Source organism: Eleginops maclovinus, chromosome 6 (genome assembly GCF_036324505.1).
Source record: "Eleginops maclovinus isolate JMC-PN-2008 ecotype Puerto Natales chromosome 6, JC_Emac_rtc_rv5, whole genome shotgun sequence".
Taxonomy (NCBI): domain Eukaryota; kingdom Metazoa; phylum Chordata; class Actinopteri; order Perciformes; family Eleginopidae; genus Eleginops; species Eleginops maclovinus.
This window is the reverse complement of record NC_086354.1, coordinates 20856769-20879153: the sequence shown is the minus strand read 5'-3', so window position 1 is coordinate 20879153 and position 22385 is coordinate 20856769. Positions and strand designations below refer to the sequence as shown.

At 38.8% G+C, this 22385-nt stretch overlaps 2 protein-coding genes across 2 annotated transcripts; one reads left to right on the top strand and one right to left on the bottom strand.

Annotated features, from left to right (window-relative positions):
* The first annotated feature begins 1523 nt into the window (after positions 1-1523).
* gipc2 (GIPC PDZ domain containing family, member 2) lies at positions 1524-17600 on the top strand. Its single transcript, XM_063885252.1, has 6 exons — positions 1524-2139; positions 12088-12273; positions 13941-14121; positions 14702-14814; positions 15086-15167; positions 16221-17600. Exons 1-6 carry the CDS (start codon positions 1861-1863, stop codon positions 16370-16372), a joined length of 993 nt encoding a protein of 330 aa, XP_063741322.1. The 5' UTR covers positions 1524-1860; the 3' UTR covers positions 16373-17600.
* Positions 17601-17639: 39 nt separating this feature from the next.
* txndc12 (thioredoxin domain containing 12 (endoplasmic reticulum)) lies at positions 17640-22066 on the bottom strand. The gene is made up of 7 exons (XM_063885253.1): positions 21879-22066; positions 20695-20755; positions 20109-20161; positions 19719-19792; positions 19503-19572; positions 18654-18737; positions 17640-18513 (listed from the first exon to the last, which is right to left on the bottom strand). The coding sequence occupies exons 1-7, from the start codon at positions 21976-21978 to the stop codon at positions 18434-18436; spliced, it is 522 nt and encodes a 173-aa protein (XP_063741323.1). The 5' UTR covers positions 21979-22066; the 3' UTR covers positions 17640-18433.
* Positions 22067-22385: the final 319 nt, after the last annotated feature.

The following is a 22385-nucleotide window of genomic DNA, read 5'->3' as shown; positions in this document are numbered from 1 at the left end:
GGGACCCCGTTTAAAAGACACGGCCACTTAAGTGCTGCCATTTGTGCTCATTATAGCTAAATCTGGCATAAATCAACTGTTCTTTTTTGGGATTCATTTATTTCTATACATGGTCCTTGTTTAATAATACTAATCATAGCTTGAAGCTCAATAAGTATCATCTTTTCTGGGTTATTTTGTCGCATTTCTAACTAAGAAAACTAAGAAAGTGAATACATTTATCTCTCTACCCACTGTGGAAATATTCAGATCATTTGCTTTAGTGGAAGTGCAAATAATACAACAAAAAAACATAACAACATGTACTATTTTACATCATGTTTTTGGATTCATACGAATGCTGAAATATGAAAGGTAACTAAAGCTGTCAGATAACTGCAGATGAGTTAAAAGTACAATAATTCCCTTTTGAAATGTAGTGGAGTAGAAGTATAATATAGCATAAGGGAAATACTAAGTAAAGAAAAAGTACTTATACAACTATGCTTAGGTACAGTACTAGAGAAAGTTAAACGTTCTGTCTTTATAAAACAAATGTTGGATGATTTTCTATAAGTAGACAAAAGATAAAGACCTGTGGGTACAAATTGTTCTTTTTGCTAGAACAGATTTGTCACACATCAATATGTGTGAGACAGATTTGTGCAAATGATGAGTCATTATTATTCAAGGAGGGTGGAGGGTAAACACACCTGCTTCTGCTATATGTGTGAGACTTAAACTGTCGTATAAAAAATAGAAAGAGATAGTGTTTGTTAAAGGGAAAACACATGAAGACAATAACCCAGTTTTTGTTAGTGGTGGAAGAAGTCCTCAGATATTTGACTTAAGTAAAAGTAGAAATACTACGTTGTTAACATACAAATAAAGCCATATATTTAATTTCTCAAGTACACGATTAAGCACCTAAAAATAAAAGTTGTCATTAAGTTTGATAGCATCAGTAACTTTGCAGATACTGATTTTTTAATACCAAAAATGATGTACACATTGATGAATTGCAAATTATAATCCAGCCATTTTATATGGGTTATTCTGAAATAGGACATTTTGCGTTAACATTCCTTTATATTTCAAACGCATGCTTTACAAAAAAATCTGAATAAGGTATTTTTAGTTTTCACCTACAAGGAAACTGCTTTGGTGAATAATGGAAAATTCATAAAAGAAAATTAAAAAATGTTGAAGAAAAACTAGAAAAAAATAGCTGAAATTCTACAAGATACACCTATAATGAAAAAACATACAATTACAAATATATATATTTTTAAAAGTACATTTACATGTGATTATCAGAATTAAAATAGGAAGAGCTGTGAAGGGCACAGTCTGCAACAGTCGGATAACACCGTCTTATGGTATTTTTTACTTCATTTAAATATCTGGAACATTTCCCCACCGTAGACTTACCTCCAGCAGCATGTTATTAAATAAATACCTGAATAATTGTCTTATTTTCGCTGTTCCCTCCTGTGATGGAGCACAGGTGCACAGGGCTGATCCCGGGTCGGTCCCACTGCGCCTGCGCCCCGCTGATAGGCAAACAGAGCAGCTATTGTTAGCCGCGGACTGAAGTCTCCAGCAGGTTGTGTCAGAGTTTATCCCACACTCACCACCTTCATACCTGTTGAATATTCACAACACCTTTTTTTGGTTTTACGAGAGACTCTGTCGAAGAAAAAAGCTAAGCTGTGTGGGGCAGGTGAGGAGAGGGAAAAGTGGAAGGAAGGAAGACTGGAAATCTCGGAGGAAAGAAGGAAGTAAACACGACCATTGGAGAACTCAACAGGTTAAATGTTATAACACACGGACTTTTTTAAAACTTCCAACGTCGAAAAACGTACGAAAACAACAACAAAGATGCCGTTGGGACCATGGAGGAAGAAAAACAAGTCGACGAAGGAGCATTTGGTGGAAAACGAGGAGGTCGGTGGCGGACACGCAGGTGCTGGGAGCTTGGCTAATAAATCCTCGGTGAACGGAGCAGGTCTACCGCCTCCACCGGCCAACCTGAGGCCCAAACTGGTGTTCCACACGCAGCTGGCGCACGGCAGCCCCACCGGCAGGATCGAGGGCTTCTCCAACGTCAAGGAGCTGTACGGGAAGATAGCAGAAGCCTTTAACATCAGCCCACCTGAGGTAAGAGGAGCCCACCTGGTGTTAAAGAAGGACTCATGGGAGTGATTTCGTGATGCGTTCAGGTGCTTCATTTCAATTATTCTCAACGGGAATATGTAGGCTACTTTTAATGTGTAATTGCCCACATATAACATCACTGAATTAATATGTATGATCTTAAATCACTTTATTATTACTTGCAGCGAGTTAAAAGGACATGCTTACCCTCTCAAATGTAATGGAGTAGAAGTATAAAGTAACATACAATGAAAAAACTAAACTAAGCTGAGAAAAACAAACTCACAATTCCTGCAATACAGGTAAATGCTTTTGCAAACAGGGTTATTTAACAGTGTTTTGCTTTTACTTATAGTATCTAAAATAACTTCCTCCATTAATGGTTCCTAGACATTAACTCTGCAATGTTACTCTCACTACATTTCATAGCCATGTGTTTAATAAGTATTGCAATATGTTTCCTTTCAGATTAAGGTGATGATATAATTGATCATTTAATAAATTGCAATCCATAGTGGTTTAATAGTGAACTCAAACCTCTACTGGCCCCTTGTCTGTTTCAGGTGACTGAGTTTTTAGAAGTTCTATTACATATATTTAATATATATTCCCTTAAATCTTAAAGGCTACTGTTTGTGACCTAGAGAGATCAAAAGATCAACTATATAAAATAACACTAAGGTTTCAAGAAGTCAAAATGATGCAACTTTATGTAGTTCAACTTTCCTTCTTCTTTCTTACCCTTTTCATCACAACCCCCAGATGTATCTTGTTAGTGTTAGAGACCCCACAATGAGAAAACACCTGCGTAAACCTCACTCCACCTAAACTAAACATTAGTGAAATGCTGCTTACTCAGTGCTGCATCAGTGACGGGAGCCATTTGTCAGGCAAAATACTTTTCGATCCTTAGGTGGATTTTGCTGTGAATACTTGCATACCTACAGTACATTTCTAACGGTGTATTTGTACCCTGTGCTATTGCTACATTTACTTAAGTAAAGAATCTGAAGTACTCCTCACCACTGTAAGATGAATACCAGCAGCAAAGGTTCGGGTATACATTTTTATAAGTCGTATGTCTTAGAAATTAGCCACGTCCATTAAAAGTCCACTTTCATTTTCACGGGTCAAAGCTAAATGGTGTTTGCGAAGGCACGCCCTGCCAGCATTGCACAGTGCACACCCTTAACAATATTAAGATAGATCTGTCTTGTCATCATTATAAACCTGACCTTACCTTACCTCTATTTTTAGATACAGCATCATCGTTTTCTGCAGGGCAAGCAGTATAAAAAAAAAGCTTGTCAATGAGGAGGAGATACTGAAAACTAAAGCAGGCTGTTTCCTTCTCTCAGCCCAGACTGCTTAAGCTCATCTTTTCAAAGGAAGGTGTGAGTGGCATGTTTGGCTTTTGTCAGCCTGAAATATGACTAGATAGTCCGGCGTGGCAGCCTGTTATCAGTCTGCTTTGCTGTAAAAGCAGCAGATGTGAACTTCCTCCCCCAAGAGAGATACAGTCGCTTCAATCAACAAGTGCGATAGTTGGAAAGGAATTTGTCTCAGTGGCATGGTACATAGAGAAGAGAACAATACAGGACTCCACGGAAAGATGCACCTGTGATAAGAGGAGGGTTCCCTGACACGTCCCACAGTCTTTCTGGTTATCTGATAGTAGGAAATGTCCTTAAGGGGCTCAGACTGCAGTTATCACTCAGCTATGTTCTATGGGTATATGTTCTATCATGTGTATCAATAACACTCATCAGGACTGTTCTGTCTCGACTTGTTTAATAGAGAAACTGCCTCAGAGCGCTTTCTTTTTCTAACAACATGCACAGTAGAGGAGCTAATGGGATTTTGGATTTCAGCAATTCTTAAGCAGCTTGTTTAAAAAATACTGGTATTAACACCTTTGTGTCTCTGAACACTGCCCTCCTGAAGTGTCTTTGACCAAATCATTGATCGTGTGCCAGCTCTAGCACTTCGACTTTGTATAGGGATAGGGATTGAGAACCTGTTCCACTTAAAAACCGGTTTGAAATAGTCAGTTTCAGTGAAAAATTAGGCCTCAGAGGTTATTCATTTTTATTGATGCAGGCAAAGAATTCATGCCGTATGATGTCAAGCTCTGCGTCTATGCTTACGGCAACTTGCAACAAAAATCATGGCCAAGCGGGCTTCATTTACATACACAATGTTCTGCTTGTAATATCTGTAAAAGGGTCATTACAAGTAAAGGTGGTTAGTGGTACTAACACCACTAATGCGTTGAAATGTCTTTTGACGTAAAACAGGCTTAAATTCCTGGAATTCCATGCCTTTAACACTCTCTCTACTCAGTGTGCACGATTGACACTGCTTTCCAGCTGAGCAGCGGGATGTCTACCAAGGTTAAATAGTATCAATAAGCAGGATCGATTATGGCAGTACAATCTTAGCAATTCAATCCATTGTACCGTAGCCGTTTTGACGTTTGACTCCTCTGTAAAGTGAGGGAAGATCTATAGAACAGGGAACAGTAAAGAATCATAATGCCGTTGCCACCTGAACGTTTCTTTCTGAAATGATGCTTTGAACCTTGCCAAGCAGGTAGCAAGAGAAAAATAACAACCCACGTTTTCAACAAAGCTTTATTGTTGGTGTAGAAAGCGTGTGCCACGGACTGGTCAGTTCAGAAATGTGGAACAGATAGTTGCTCAGAGAGAGACGCAGAAGGATGGAGTGTGAGCTGTTGTACTCCGCAGTTTTTGCCACAGGAAGTCCCTCACGTCCTGCTCAGTGGGCATCGCCTCAAATCTGACCAGATAACTCGTCCCAGAGGACTCTGGCCAGACCTCCTCCCTCCATAAACACACCCAAACCTCGCCCTGCTGCCCATGTTGACTGCAGGTGACCTCTGTCTCCCAGAATAATAGTATATAAAACAAACTACAATCTACTATATCTGTGTGTACTACTATGTTATATGTTGTGTGTCAACTTTTACTTGCACATTCGGAGTATGGGGAAACGCAATTTCAATCATCTGTGTAATTACTTGTACTAATTGCATGGTCTGATCGACAATGAAGTTCATTCATTCATTCATTCGTTCATACTATTCAATGGATACCTGCAAGTTAGGCTTGATCCTGGTTCCAATGGTGTGTGACGATACCAAAAAGACAGTTTTTTCTCAATCCATAAAGAGGAGCTAATGACATTTTGTTCATTCTAGCCTCCAAAATGACCATAAAGTAAAAAAAGCACCTTTCTATAACAAAACCTGAACCTAATAATTGTAGGACTTATTGATTTATATCAGATTTCAGGGATTAAGATACACATTGGATCTCACTTTTCTGCGTTTTCAATTAAAGGATTTGCTACTTTATCTACTTTGCTTTATGATATGATGATACTCCATGCCGTGGACACATTCAAGTCAGTTTTATGGGGGAAGGGCAAGTGGACGGTTCGGTGCTCAACATGTTTTTTATCACAAAACTGTCAAATGCAGTCTGCACTCAGAATGTGCGGAAAATAAAACGTCCCACTGAGATCACACTTATTTTGAATATGCCATCTGCTTAAGCTCTTTAATGGACCTGAATATTTATTTCAATGTACTATTGATACATGTTTGCATATTAAAATGATCACAAGCAGCTGTGAGTAAAATCAGATTAAATACGAACCATAGACTTCCTTATCCAGAAAACGCTTAGATATTATTTTTAATACACATCCCAGAGAAAGGATATAGTATACGGATGGTTTTAAACTTTGAAGTCATTTGTCGTGTCCTTTTAAATAAGATATCAGACACGGTTTACATTATTTAACATGTTATCAGTGTGAGGTTAGGGCTAAATGAAATCTGAAGTTGCTGTTTATGCAAGCACCTTAATACACAACAATGGAGGTTCTTAAAAAATAAAGGCGATCAAAACATTTTCTCTCAGATTTAACGTAACGGTCCTAGCTGAGTGCTGAATATACATGTGTAAAATATACATTTAGTGGCATGTCGGTTAAACTGTAGTCAATTCAGTGAAATGAATTGACAGATGTTGCATCGATAATAATAAAAATGCAGAAATTCAACTCCTAAAATATCTGCTGTAAAGAAACGAATCAGTAAAACTCATTTAGGAGCTGCTTCATATTGAAAGTAAACAAGAGGACTTTAATACTCGCCCACAGAGCCATTAGAAACCACAGCTGTGTGTGTTTTTTAAACCAGTGTCTCTCAGGGCTCTGAGGTTACTCTAGAGTGCTCAGCTGAGCCCGAAATGAATTATGTAATAAGCAATAGCATTGTCTTCCTCGTGCTCATTGCCTGTAATAAGTGACACATTTATTTCCAGAAATACTACAATTAATCGTTGTGTTGCCTTTTAATAAGCACTCGTGTTAAACCAAGTCACTTTATTTAGGAAGTAGAAGTGATGGAAAGGAATGAAATCAGATCTTATCATTGAAACAGCAAACACTCTAACAGTCAAAGCCCTTCAGAGAATATGTTGTGTAAACTCAGCTCAGTCTTTATGTTACCTGCGTCAGTAAGACACGGTGTTTCCGTCTTTACGTGGACCATGGGATGTTTTTATGTGCTCGGGTCAAAGTCTGCTCGTTGTCCTCTTCAGAGTTTGAGGTGTGGCTCTGTGACTGTGCTCCTCGTCCAGCTGTCGCAGAAAGAGCGTGCTCACCAGACACACATTTGCGTGCACTTTGAATATCTGCGCTGCGGTCGTGTTGAAGAACCAGTCATTCTGTCCCTTTTTGTTTGGCTGGGTTGCAGGTGGTTTTGCTTCCATGTTCGCAGCCAGACATTTCTTAACCAGGGGTGGGGATTAGGTGGAATAATCTCATTGGATGAAGTTTGAGTCTGCTGTATTAGCCGAGATCCTGCTCTCACTTGTAGTAGTTTACTAATGTAACGGATATTGGATTTATCCGACTATTCATGTATTTTTTTTGTAGATATTGTTCATTGAGCTCTCTTCTATTTTAATATGAGCACTAAGCACAGATTGGGAGCACCGTGAATCCAGAACAGCAGCAGTACAACTTAAATCAACAATATCCATAGTATGGTCCATGTTGGTGTGTAAAACATCAGAGACACTATCATTATATTGCAGTCCAGTTCAAAACGGCTGCAAACTACAGTCTAAATCATAAATATGTAGCAAAATAAATTGAATTCTTCCCTGACAGTGTGCCAAAACTGAACAATATGTGTTTCTAAACGCAGATTTTACTCTATTTATGGATGTTTTAAGGGAAGTGACCCTAAATAGTAAGCACATACACAATCAATTAATGGTCAAATGTAATGTTCAACTAGTAGCACTTGCTTATGCCTTGGACACAATTATTTACTCATGAAACACTTGAAATTTAGTTACTGGTTTTGTGAGTTTAGAATCATCAAGTGGGATTATTTTGGTTTATTATAAAGGGTCTAAAAATCTCCTATATATCTTAAATGTCCTTAAACCCACTGTCCTTTTGTGGAAAACCCACCGAGTTGTTTTATATAAGACGTCCTGAAGTTCTCCTGCAGCAGGTATCAAGTGAACATGTGGTTACTGGTAATTGTGCTTCATTACACAGTGTTAGACAATAGATTCTCCCTGTGTGACTGTGAACACACCAAGAGAGAAATATCTGACATAGTAAGGAGTGTGTGTTTGTGTTCAGACCCCAGGTGTGTGTGTACGTGTTCATCCCTGATTGGATGTGGTTTTTATAGGGATTTAAGTGGTTGTTTACCTGCAGCGACGCAGAGGCAGCTGAACCTGCAGGGTTTCAGAGATGGGTTCAGGTCTTGATGTGTGTTTGGAGACAAATAACACTCGGGTTAAAAACAATGGTTGTTATGATTACCTGTCTGGTATAGTAGGGGATTTATCCGGGAGAGTTTGACCCCTGTTTGCTTCACTGACCTCTCCCCCTCCCATCAGAGCTGTAAATGGTGTTCTATTACTGCCTTGGTGTATCAAGCTATTCATTAATCTGCAGTTATTCTCTGAGGATTCAGTGTTTCCTTGGTGCATTCACAAAGCAAGTACCAGTAAACCAGGCTTACTTAACTTATTGTTGATTATTTAAAGGGAATTGAGTTTGATAAACCTGTTTGATAATCTAAGCAGGTCAGGCTAGTTTTCAGACTTAGCTTCTCCTCAGACTGAACCAGATTTCAAACCAATCCAACACAGGTGAATAGTTTCAGTCGATGACTTCAGTGCATTGTTGTCAACATAAACATACATACAAAATATAAATATAAAAAATATGAAAGAAGATGTTTGTAATAAGTAGTCTCTGACAAATCCCTTTTTTCATATTATTGTGCTATAAAATAAATGGGTACCACTTTACAATAAGACTACCCCTTATAAAGGATTCATAAAGGGGCTGTAAACAGTTTATAAATCATCAACAACCATTTATTAACCAGTTTGAACACAGTTCGCCTATATCAACACAGGCTCACTATTTGGCAACATGACTAAGCATTATATTGGCTACCTAGCTTACTCCGTCTTCTTCATCAGCCACGTCCTTGGTATCTGTTGTTCACTGAGTTGATTTTCCCCACATCCATTATGATGTTTCTTGGCATCTCTTAAGCTAAATAGCAATATAAGGCTTAGCAGTACAGATACATGTGGGCTCACTATTTGGCAAGCAACAGGTCACAGTTGCCCTGTTTGTCTCATGTCTTACAAACGCTTATTTATGATTTATGAAGTGTTCACAACGTAATTAATACATGAATTACAAACTATTTGCAAACCCTTTATAAGGGTAGTCTTATTTTAAAGTGGTACCGCCTAAGTTATACATTATTTTACATACAAAGAAAAGTCACTTCCTCTGAGCTAACATGTTTAAACTGTTCTTGTTTTGCTTTTATATGGCAATTGTTTTGTTTGTTGCTCTTATATTTTGCTCTTGGTTATATTTAGTGTGTTCTTCTGAGTGACTTTGAGCGGCACAGCTTTGTTTTTCCATGTTTGTTTCACTCTCTTGATAATATCAGTGCTTGAAAACCAGAATCACATTAGCTCTAAATGGACTTTATGAAACAGATTTATCTTGGTTAGGTTGTCAGGCTCACTCACACAGACCCTTGCTCTGTTTCTGACTCACTTTTTATGAGATAAACCCCTCAGTTTCCCTTTCGAGGGATCGCTCATCCGCAGTGTGGTAAATGATTACAGCGGCTGAAATGCTGATGGATGTGATATCCTGTTGAAAAAGCAGCCACACCATAATACACAGCTTACATCAGCATTCCCTGTTAACTGCTGAAAACACCTGACCCGGGAATAACAGAATGAGAAACAGGAAATGTTAAACTGTCTCTGCTAGCCTTTCAATCATTATAACCCTCTTCTCTGCCATTAAAAGATCTGTTGAAGAGGATGTAAATGGACAGAGGCTCAGTTGCCAAAGAAACAGGTTTCCCCAGTCAACACTTCCAAGTGCAAGACATCATTTAGAGGGAGAGCCAATTAAAGGCTGTCTTTATCTTACCGTTCTTCAAACACAGGCTGGAGAAGGCCTTACACAACACATGTAGCTGCAGATTTGTAAAGAGTCATTACATGTACTCTTACTTGTATATTGTGGAATAAAGCCTGACGAATCTCTCATTTTCTTGAACTGCAATACATTTTTTGGAGCATTGGGTTTCTTCTAAAGGTAATTTATTTCAGTACACTTATTATTTGAGTAGCTTTGTTGCAGTGTGGGATGCTAGAGTCAAAAGAAAACCACTTAAAAACACATTATGTAATTTTCCGCTGCTCTAAATAAAATGATCACCGTATTTGTTGACTTTGTGAATTGGCTAGGGACCGTGGGAGTTTTCCACCATCATTGCAGTTGGTTTATTTAGTGTTTATAGGGAAGTAGGTTTTTACCGGTGAGTCGGTTTCTCTGCAGAGGTCCTCCTAAAAAACAAAAGGACCAGGTTATCAAAACTGGGAAGAAAAAGTGTGTCTATAACGCCGTCCCGTTATTGTTAAGGCTTTCAAACAAACAGTAAAAACAAAAGTCCATCCCGAGTTGTTAAGGTCAAAGATGTTGTCTTTTAATGTCTTTTTTTAAAATAGGAAACTTATTTTTCTCTTTTAAAGGCTTAAAACAACTATTTCCACCAATTTAGCATGAATAATTAATGCATGACTCCTCATTGCAGCTCTAGTGCCAAATCTAGAACATGAACATTGTCTCAAAACTCGTATTCAAATCTGATTCATGTGATTTTTCTCCTCTTGAATGTGTATTTGCCTCTTTGACTTCGACCCATGAGTATCTCTTTACTGTGTGGTGCTGAACAGATTGCGCCGCCTCTCCTTTCACCTGCCCTTCTGTGGTGTTATCAGGGTTGTGGTCAGCGTGATGCAGGCAGTGGGAGGGGTAGTATCTGTTGTAGTTAGTCAGGTTTGTAAGAGGAGGACAGTCGCTCCGCTGTGTGTGTGTGTGTGTGTGTGTGTGTGTGTGTGTGACGCAGCATCGCAGATACACCCGTCTGTGTGAACACGCTGTGTCCTCGGAGCGCTGAGAGCAGGCGCAGCCTTGGTAACCGGGTGTAGGCGTCTGCTGCCGCTCCTCCCACTCACTCCTGGGTAATGCCCTGCCTGGAAGGGGCTACTGTTATGGAAAAGAGCCATCAATTCAGCTACAGTCCACCCCTCCTTCGCCACCTCTCCTCCTCTAGTGGCCTCCCTTTTATTATAATCTCATTCTTTCATAGTCTGGTTACCCAGGGCAACGCATGAGGCCATGTTGGCAAATGTGTGTGTGTCTGTGTGTGTGTGTGGACAAAAAAAAAAAGCCCAAACAAGGCCGGCCTCGCTGCCAGAGCCTGATTGGTGCACAAAGGTCATCTTCCTGATAGAGCAGCACGAATCTATCCCTTTCCAAAGTGGTAAAACCCGGAAGTCAGTCACTAAATCCTTGCGAGGTATTTCCCGATGCTGTTACCACATCAGAGGTTCCATATGGGCACAACCCATAAGGTTAATTTAGGTAAATAGAGATGAAAGTAGATCAGTTATATTTACTTCCACATCCTCTTTCAGTAATTGAAATGACTGAAGTTGTACTTTTAGTTTTTAGTATATTCCCTTATTTTAGTTTTTACATTTAGACTATTCTTTAGTAGTACTAGTGTAGAAGCATTCATTTGTATATTTTATACCCCTTATTTTACCTTGAAATAATGTATTAGTAATTATCTAGTTATTATTATACATATTTAATATGCTCTGTTGGAAGGAGCCTGGGACGCTGATTGCTAAAAACTGCTCTCCGTTTGTTTGTTGTGCATGAGATAAATAAAGAAGCTAAACCCGAGATCTTATTAATAGCTTCTGTCTAGGAGAGCCTGATAAATGATTCACACAGCGGTCTCCTCCGGGGTTTAAAGTGCTGTCAAATCAGGCCGCTTGTGTATCGTGTTTCTGCCGATCACATTCCCCCCCCCCCACACCCCTCTGTCCGGCCAAGAAGTGGCAGCATGCTAGGTGTGAAGCCAGATTTCCACATTTCTGGCAGAGAAGGGAAAGGTCACTTTCCTCTTTTGCTTCATCACTGGCTCGGACTTAAGACTCTGAGGGGACGGAGGGCATAACTTGCTGCTGCAGTAAGAGCTGCCTGATGAGTCCTGCATTTAGCTGCTGCGTCATCTGCACTCAAACACCTATTTTTGAATCTGCGTCACTTTTCAGGCTGTGACTTTAATGAGGGTCATCTTTTGATTGTGTATTAAAGATGAAAACTTTTAGTGGGGTTGACATTTATAGTAGGGCCTCTTTTTTCAAAATCAAAATGACTTTTTAAACCCCGCTTTCAAGCTCAGTCTCCTCATACTCCATCATGCCACACTTGCAAATTCCTCTGGATATTTTCAACATTTCTGATTCTTTTTTATTTCTGTGTGTCCAGATCCTGTTCTGCACCCTCAACACTCACAAGATCGACATGGACAAGCTGCTGGGGGGGCAGATCGGCCTCGAGGATTTCATCTTCGCCCACATTAAAGGGATCAAGAAGGAGGTGGAGGTTCATAAATCTGAAGATGCCTTGGGCCTCACCATCACCGACAACGGAGCGGGATACGCTTTCATAAAGGTTGGAAGAGGCAGAGCTTCTTATCCTCGACTTTCTTTCACATTTAACCTATTTATTAGTTCCTCCTGATGCATATTCCAAAAACGCACCACAGGAATGCACTATTTGTTTTGCTTGGTTTCTCTTGTTAGCGCTATGTTGCTCAACCTGGTGTTGCAGAATGATAATGAAACAGTCCTTGTATCCTTGAAGGAGAACAACATAATTACACGGGTTGGAAAAAATAAGGCTTGGGAATTAAATTGAATGAATTGGAAGAATTAGTTTGTCATTTCTTTATCTGGTAAACTGTACTGTCATGTTTACCATCACTCTAGTGGTCTTAACATATACTTAGCTCATTCCAATATCACCAATGAAACCTGACAAGGGTAATAATTAATCTGGGTTTAAACTAACACATTTATTTAAAAACAACTCATTTTTTTGTTTAAAAACCTCCAGTACTTGACAATAAATGATCGAAGATACTTACATGACCTTACTGTGAAAACCTCAGCTTGTAAAGGACAGTATATTGTCGGTCAATGGACTTGTTTGCGTAACAGCCGCATTTAAGGTCACTTCACACACATGCTCTCATATTGTAAGTCATAATTCAGCTCAGTGTTTCTGCCTCTGTTCTAATGAGCTTATTTAGTCTCAGACATCTTACTCCACAATAATGCTCACATGTGCCATCATGTGATGCCCAAACAGCACTGCAGCTGACGGTGTTTCTGTCACAGAGAAGCCTCTGCCGGTGTTTTAATGCAACGTTAAAGTAGGGCTGCCACTAATTATCATCTTGATAATACATTATACTGCAGATAATTGTCTAGATCAGTAAGATGTCAGAAATGCCATTGAATTTCAAGTGTAATATGACATAAAATAATGAAATTCACACCGTGTTCGGCCGTTTTTGCATGAGAAAGGTTGATCTGATATCTTATAAACCAGTCAGCAAAAAGTCGGCTAATGAATGAGTTGATATTTGTTTCAGCTCTTCTTAAAATCCAGTGACAAACTTTTTCAGATATATTCAAATGTAACTTATTGATATCTTTAAAATAAAACTACTATATCTTTTGATATTTTCCCAAAACTTAATCCTCACTTCTTTAACATCTTACAGACTCTTAACACAAACAGCCTTGCCTTTTTGACCCGATCTGGGCGATATTACACCCTCTAATGCACTAAACAGGTTGTTGTTTTTTGAGGTGAAGAGAGCCAAAGGTTGATTTCACACGAGGTCTGCTTCAATATATATAAAAAAAGAAAATGTATTGAATTGACAGCTTCTCTACAGTTAATGTTGTCTTCCTGTTTAGAAAGTCGAAGTAAAGATCATTGATATTCCAAAGTTCCCAAACCCCATGCTGTGCAGAGCGGCATACGAATATATTTGCATCACAAATGTTTGTGTCCTTTTCTGTCAAGCTTCTGAAGTCTGGTACAGAAATGCATTTAGCTTTCCGTGGAGGCAGTGCTTTTACATCAGTTATGCAACCCAACGAAAGGGCAGATACATTAGACTAGTAGCTGTATCTCTACAGGATATTTAGTACTCACTCTTGTCTGTATTTTTATCTTGGAAAGACCTTTGTGTTTGCTGCTTCATACATTTCTGACATGATTAAGCTGGCTTTTAATGATATTTTTCCCTGATCCATGTATTCCAGCGTATCAAAGATGGCAGCGTGGTGGACGGGGTGAAGGTGATTAATGTGGGCGACCACGTGGAGTGCATAAACGGACATAACATCGTCGGGACACGGCATTACGAGGTCGCCCGCATGCTTAAAGAGCTGCCCAAGGACAAGACGTTCACACTGAAACTGGTGGAGCCCATGAAGGCCTTCGGTGAGTCAGAGACAAAACAACATCAGCTTTAACATATGAAATATGTTTCACTCAAGGAAAACCTTCAGGGTTTAGTCTCCACACGTATCCAGGAAGGATGGTGCTGCAGTGTAACTCAGAAAAAACACGAGATATTATTGTGCATTTATAAAACGATTTGCATAAAAACGAAAACATCAGAATGTGCCTACGCTTCAAAAAGGTCAAATTATACCTTGGCTGTCTATACTTTGTAGTGAGGCTGCACTGCTTTTCTTCAAGGACTATAAATATCTTACAGAAACCATAACTGGTCATTCATAATGCTCATGTCTGGTTGTAAGTGGCTGAAAACACACATGTTCAGCAGCATGACAGAAAATCAAATACAAATCTACCGCACCTTTCTGTTTTTGTATCTTATGTGTATTATTCTAAATGTGTACTCTCTATTTAATGACTGTTTTTAAGTGTATCTAACTGACATTTCACAAAGTGTTTGTTTTGCACTGCCTGAATGCACTTTTTGTAAAGCACTTTGAATTACCCTGTTGTTGAAATCTGCTTTATAAATAAACTTGCCTTGCCTTCTGATTGACAGAAATGCTTGAGCCCAGGTCAAAAGGGGCCAAACCTGCCAGCGAAAACAAGATCGGCACGGGGAGGGGGACCCTGAGACTCCGCTCCAAGGGCCCAGCTACTGTAGAGGAGGAGGTGAGGGTTTTTGGGGAATCCTGCCGGGGTGTGGATGTCCTGTGTTCTTTAACTTTTGATGTTATTATTGAGACTGCTTGAAAGTCGTCTTATCTTAAATGCTCTCCAAGTTGAAAATACAAACACATAAACCATCCAAACATGTAACATCCGCATCCCCATCCCTACCGTATCATCCACATGCACTCTTTCTATAATAATATATAATAATGAACGAACCAAGGATGAGATTGGTTGAAACTGAGCTGTGTGTGTTTTTGACATTTTTCAGCCAACAGAATTTGAGGACAAGGCGGTAAAGAAAGTGGACGACCTCCTGGAGAGCTACATGGGAATCAGAGACACTGAACTGGGTGAGTGAAAATGACTGGAGCATTCATTTCCCAGAGCAACGCTTGTACATTCTTCACTTCTGAGGAATGGGAAGATAACCTTTTCTCTATCAGAAATATAATTATCCAAGGTGAATTGCTAAGCCTGTGTAGCACACTTGCTATGTTTAGAGATGTGTGCGGTTTGTGCCAGAGTTCTTAAAGACAGTAGCTGAAGTCTTGCATACTAATTTCCCTACAGTGGCTTCAGTTAAAAGAGGAGATAATTACATTCACGAGGTAAAAACAGAGAGGGACTCTTCCAGAAAATCATGTAGTCTAATTGAATTGTTTATGGTTTAAGGCAGGGGTGTCCAAACTACGGCCCGGGGGCCAAATGCGGCCCGCAGGACATTTTGAATCGGCCCTCAGCAAATTCTAAAAGTATAATGGAATATGGCCCACAATTTAAACTTTTGCTTGTCTTATATTGTACTTCTCAAATTTAAATGTTCAAATATATTAATGAGCCCATTTTCAAATAAATTCAGTCATTTAGAATTTAAAACATTTTCTAACAAATCTTAGTTGATAAAAAAAAAGCCCAATAATTTATTTCTATAACCAGCTTGAAATGTAACCTTCATGTTTACTCTTATTATCAGCAATCTGAGGCTTCTGTTTTAAGGGATGAGCTGCCAACAAAATGAATGAAACCCAAAAGACAGATGGGATGTAGGCTGTTTTTTCCTTAAACCATTTGAAAGTATCGATCATTATTCGCCTACATTTGATTTGTTTTGCTAACCTATAACTTAACCTATGAGGCAATATTCACCTCTATAAGTGGTCCAGATCTCCGTATATTTTGCTGTATGTGGCCCTCGGTGAAAAAAGTGTGGACACCCCTGGTTTAAGGGGTCATACTATAAATACCAAGCTGATATAAAAGCATGAATGACCTCGAGATCAGGTTTACGAAAAAAACCTAAACATTTTTGAGATGCTCCAGAGCTCACGTGATTTAAACAAACTGCAAGAAAGGGAATACATTCAGTGAAATGTGCTTCTTCTATTCTCTCTCTCTCTCTGCAGCCGCTACGATGGTGGAGGTCGGCCGTGACAAGAAGAACCCGGATGAATTCGCCATGGCGTTGGACGAGACCCTCGGAGACTTCGCCTTTCCCGATGAGTTTGTGTTTGACGTGTGGGGGGCCATCGGAGACGCCAAGCAGGGAAGATTTTAAACTAGCTCTTGTCCCTGAAAAACATACACACACACACACACACACACACACACACACACACACACACACACACACACACACACACACACACACACTCTCACATGTAATATCCTCAGAATGAAACTGGACAAACTTCAACCCCCACAAACTGGAAGTGGATTGATCGTTTTTGCCATCAGTTTGCTCTCGAGTGTAGCTTTGCACTTTGGAGTGTCTTAAAGCATCAGTAAAGTCAGTTTAGGTAGGGAATTAAACACGTAATGCATTTCCAAACACTGGATCTGCTTCCTGGACGAGTTAGTGATTCATTCCAGATGTTGTAAAATACTTTTGTACCCCCACCCCCTCCCCCGAGAGACACTTAACAGCTCTTGTTGCTCTTCTTCTTGAGAGTAGCGAACACCGGTCTATTACACTGGGTTTGTGCACACCTTACATTTTTTAACAATCAGTTTAAATCACACTCTATAGCTGTGTCATTTCTAATATACAGATGTTTCACAGCTTTTTATAGATTTTTCGTTTTATATATATGTGAAAATGTTGCTGGTGTTAAAGCAGCAACGTTGTGTAATTAGTGTAATTATAGTGATTGAAGCAATACTTATTTTATTTCCCTCCTTTCTTTTAAAATCTTTTAAATGTCGGATCGTCGCCCTCATTCACTTTGCTGATGTTTGTTTACTTTCAGATTTTCTCTGTGCCCTTACACACCTCAGGCTGGAGCCCTTCGTCAGTAGATGTAGTAATACGCAGAAGTGAGAGTTTTATTTTGAAATTGAACTTTAGCCAAGATTTCTGACACATTCCAACACCATTCCTCATGTTTCTCATGTTGTTTTAGTCCGTTAGGCTTGTTAAAATGTCTAGAAATGAGTCTTACTTTTAGATGCGTGCTTATATTTTTCCTGTAATTTATTTTATTTTGATAAATCCTATGCTGCAAGTCATTTTTACACTGAGACATGGCTCGGTATGAGAGACAGTTTTTTCTTTAATAAGCCATTTTTAGGGCTGTGTCTGGAATGGGATCAATTGCAATCCAATGTCTTCAATAAATGCACTCGCATTAATGTACCTGCACTATTTAAATCACTGTCAAACTGAATTTAAATAGTGACTTGATTAGTGTCATCTGCTGTTAACTGTGTGCAGCAGTTTCATATTGTTTGACACACCATAAGGGATCACTGTTGTACGATAGACAATAAAATTTGATATACTGTTATTACTGCTGTGTCCTGAATGCATCACGCTCACGCACGACTCCGTACAACAAACTTTATTTGCACACCTGGCTGTGTACATGTATAAAATACATCAAGACACATTACCAATGTTTTCATCCCTCGTTCATAGGGTTTAACCAACAAAACTAAAAAGGTACCGAGTGGTGCCACGTCACGAGCAGCAAAACAAACCCGAACAGGAAAACAACAAGTATATAGCTATAGCTAAAAGTATACATTAAATGGCAGGTTTAAATGAATAGGTAATATTGTTTAAAGACTGTGGATAATATAAATCAGAAGTACAGAGCCTACGTTGAAGTGCATGGTGAAAATATCACATTATAACAAACGTACTGTAGAGGATATTTGGAAGCACGTTACTCTAGATGTTAATATGTCAAAAGAAATACTGTATCATTTCCGTTGGCTAAAACATAACTCTACTTGGAAAATAAATTACGAAGTTGTAATACAAGGTGTTACGGAAACTTTTATACACTAATAAGACTCAAATGTCATAGTCGTCTCATGACAAACATGAACATGTGCTAAAAACTTGGCATTTTCCTGAAGATTCCATTCAGGAAACAGTGTAAGAGTTAATGGTAGCTAACATGGCTAGCGTGTGTTGGTGTTATCCTCTACAGATACAGTACATGGCATTAACAGTAGACGACGACAGGAAGTGTTGGAAAAACCGTAGAGGACAGAAGGAAATACTCAAGCACCGATTTTAATGGTCGTCTTGGGTTAGTTTCGTGTGGGAGTGTCGCTGAGGCTCGGGTGGGGGAGGTGTAGCCCTTTCAGCCCGACGCTCCTCTGCGCCTCCTCACAGCTCGTCTCCGGTGTGACCCTGCTTGAAGGCGTCGCCCGTCAGCGCCTCCTGCGCCTCCTTCATGCCGGACACCACTGAGCGGGGAAACACACCGTTAGGGCTGAATGATTCCGAAAAAATAACTAGGTTTGATTCTATTTTAGCGATATATTATAGGAATTTGAAGACGGTTTTGGTCGCTTTAAAGTTCAACTTTATAGTCTGGATGTTTTACCATGTTCGGCGTTGCTGTAGAAGTACTTGTAGTTTGGGTTTCCGTTCTTGTTGGTGATTTCAGGATGGACTTTACCGCTGGGATCTGTGAGGAAAGAGAACATAAGGTTAAAATCCAAACAATATAAAGCTGCCACCAACCCATTCTTTTCCTCAACTAATCTGATGGTTATTTTCTTTATTATTTGCTCAATAAAATGTCAGATAATTGTGAAAAAGCTTTCCTAACAACTCTTCAAATACAAATTAATTTCTACAAAATGCTTGTTTTTCCCAAACGGCAATTAAATAAGGAAGGTAGTTAAATAATCTGAATGTACAAGACCAGCAAATATAAATGTTTGAGAATCTGAAAACACTACATTTTGGATACATTACTACTATGATCATTTGCAATTTGAATAATTGACTTATCGTTTCAGCTTCAAAAACAATATACAATTTGAGCCTGACCTTTAATATTTGTATGCCTGCTTCTTGAGTGATATTAGGTATCTTTGGCTCTTTACTTGCTGTAACAAAGGTAAACTTCCCCTCTGTGGGAAAGATAAAGGTATTCTGATAATCGTTAAACTTTTTCCTGTTAATAAAGGGGATATATTAAACCATTTGGCTCTTCCTACATCCAATCAAACACCTTCAACTATTTGAGACGTTGCTGCGTCACATTATTCCTCTGTGTTGTCCAGAATGCATTGCAGCTCATTTACAAATCCTTGATCAGAAGCTTGCTTCTCTACACACTACGATAAGAACAGGCTACTGAAACGTTATCAGACACTCGCGTGTTACTATAGACTAAACTATCCGTCTCTCTAATCAACGCTTTTTGACTCAACCCCCTCCGTACCGAGGAAAAGAATCCGAGGAATGTATCCTCCATCAGGGCTGTAGGTTTCATCCTTCGGCTCCTCCTCATCCTGTAAACACGAGATAACTGATCACTTACAAACCTGCTCCAAAACAGATAATGTTCAATGTGTAAGTGTTGGCTAGTAGCAAATTATAATACACATGAGTGAATTCAAACCTGGATAATTCAAATAAACTGCGTATATTTACGTACCTCCACGTTGATCATAACAAAGTTGTGTGCAAGCTCAGAGATTTCCTTAGACTCTGCAAATTTGGGCTTCAGTGCTGATGTAAAAGGAACAAAGTGATAATCATGATCTTGTATTGCCACAAACAAAAGCCAGTTTTGATAATAATTTTCAGTTTTAATTGTTTGCCCACATAACAGATGATGATTAGCCTGCGCTGACGGGACAGGATTACTAATGTTTAACCATCTGCATGCAGTGTGATACCGTTTGCTTTCTGTCTAAATGAATAAATGTCTCACATCACACAACATTTGAATTGTTGCCTACGCTTTTCCCCTATTTCCTGATGTACCTAAGCCTGAGCTTTTTTTATTAATTAAAGTGAGTAACATATAATTAGAGTATTTTACCTTTGCAGGCTCCACACCAGGTCTTGTGGATGATGAGCATGATTGGCAGTCCGCTGTCGATTCAAACACATGAAGAAATGTGTTAATTCTTTACCTCATTGCATTTACATTTTAAATAAAAAACGTCAAATACTTTCTACGATTGTATAATGCATACGCTATATTGTTTATACGTTATTTTACTAGCAGGTTGGTCTATTATAGTGTGTTCTAACTACATCTGTATATTTGATATTGTGTATTCTATAGAGACTCTACGGATATATATCTTTTCACAGTTATCTATACATTTACTGTTTATTATATTTTTAACTTGTGTGCAATGCCTTGTTAACATGCTGCTAACTGACTTCAGTTTTAGCCTGCAACTGCAATAAATAATGATATGTACATACTGTTTAAAGTCTTTGAATAAAACATTGAAGAGTAAAAAAATCCTGAACATCTGCTCCAGTAATTAGTGGAAATGTAGACGTTGGGATTTCTTTAAAAGTCGTTTCAAGCCTCAGGGCTAATGGTTGTACAGAGGTGGTTCAGCAGGTTTCAGGAAGTGTGTGTAATATTTCCCCTCTCAGTGTGAACTCACCTGGCCTCAGCTTCTCTCTTTCCATCATCCAGCGTCCTCCAGTGGATGTTATCTCCAAACCCTGCCGGGGGGGGGGGAGTGGATTAATGAGCACACATCCATTGTGTAACTGGAACATTATATTTCTACAGCAGGGCGGGTCTGCCCTAAATACAATATCAACAAAAAGAGGTGCCGGGAAGCAAGTGAATGGAGGCAATGGAATACACTATGTTCACTCACTAAGCTCACAGGTTTATTAAGGTAATTATGGGGCAAATTATGCAATATACTAAATTAAGATTCCTCCTCATCTGCATGCACCTGCAAGGCTTTGGCTGTTGCATTTAGTTACATATCCTGGTACAACTGCTGTACATTTTATAGTATGTGAATGTGAATGTAGTATTACTGTATAAAATGACACATATATACGTGAGAAACATATGATTTCTGTCATAGTGTGAACTGTTTACAGTTAAGACTTTTGAAAGTGCGGTCAAAATAGGAGACTATTTATGGTGTTATATTTGGGATATTTTAATACAGTATCTGTGGTTTGGTGATGCCATTTTCTGAATATACAGTACAAACCTGTTTGAGCAGTTATACTATTTTCCTTTATCCGCTTAGTCATTATATCTACATTACTGTGGAATATCACGGTGTAAATATTATGGTGTAAATATTAGGAAAAGCACCTGTCAAACCTACAATATCAAAAGAGGTTTTGGGGGAAAAAATAACAGGATATATGATTATCTTCATTCATCTATTTGTACACTTGTTCTGCAATACTAAAATTAAATTAAAATAGAAAGTCATAACAAACTGGTGATATTGTTCTGTGTTTGCAAATATCTGGTATTACATTATGCATATATTTATTGTATTAAGTTTCCTGCGGGACAAATACAGTTGTTTTCATCTTAATGAAATCACTGTTTGCATTAAAAAGGGAACACTTTATCTATACAGTGATTTTGCAGTGAAAACATTTCTGTTTATCTGGAGAAAAAAAAAGGAAATTTAGGGTTAATTTGTGGCTGACAAAGCGCACCTTTACTAAAGCACCTGTCGAGGACGCAGAGTTTGTGATCCAGGATGTTCATACAAAGACATCCAGCCCTGGTAACTCTATCAATGACCAGGAATCTGCTCACACTCGCTCACTTTGTGTGTTAACTCCAAAAACACAAACTCACCTTTACCGCTGGCTGCTTGCACAACATCTTGAAAGCACGTCAAAGAAAACAAAACCTGCAGAGATGAAACTAAAGCGATTTTCACTAGAGACGTTTGCATTTTGACTGGCCTTTTCCCCCTCACAACTGCAGCTAACTCATAAGCTAATGGCACTGACTGTAGTGAACCAGTGACCCGGATGTTCAACTCCAGGATTACACAATAAAAGTCTATCCGATTAAAAAGTGTTTCATTTGTTATTTATTTTTCTGTTAATAGAGGAAAATTATGATAAAATAATAGATGTTTGCATAAAACAAAGTTCTTTGGTTTTAGTTCCGCTGCCTTAATTAAAAACAAAAAAAACCATTATCTTTGCAAAAAACGAAATGCTTTTAGATTTGATTAATTAATTTATCTCAGGTTATTTCACAGCCCTGATTATCAATGGAAGCATGTTGCTACTTCCTTCTCCATGTCAGGCATGAAAAGTTCATTTATGTTGCTTGCAGATAGAATAATTAGTT

What these genes read in the sequence shown, in the direction of transcription:
- txndc12 (XM_063885253.1), bottom strand. Translation starts at nt 21,978, where the DNA reads ATGCAAACGTCTCTAGTGAAAATCGCTTTAGTTTCATCTCTGCAGGTT. An exon ending in GCAAGCAGCCAGCGGTAAAG is followed by an intron (nt 20,756 to 21,878) that starts GTGAGTTTGTGT and finishes CCCCCCCGGCAG; the next exon opens with GGTTTGGAGATAACATCCAC. An exon ending in CTACAGCAACGCCGAACATG is followed by an intron (nt 18,514 to 18,653) that starts GTAAAACATCCA and finishes TTCCCCGCTCAG; the next exon opens with TGGTGTCCGGCATGAAGGAG.
- gipc2 (XM_063885252.1), top strand. Translation starts at nt 1,861, where the DNA reads ATGCCGTTGGGACCATGGAGGAAGAAAAACAAGTCGACGAAGGAGCAT. An exon ending in GGAGCCCATGAAGGCCTTCG is followed by an intron (nt 14,122 to 14,701) that starts GTGAGTCAGAGA and finishes TCTGATTGACAG; the next exon opens with AAATGCTTGAGCCCAGGTCA. An exon ending in CAGCTACTGTAGAGGAGGAG is followed by an intron (nt 14,815 to 15,085) that starts GTGAGGGTTTTT and finishes GACATTTTTCAG; the next exon opens with CCAACAGAATTTGAGGACAA.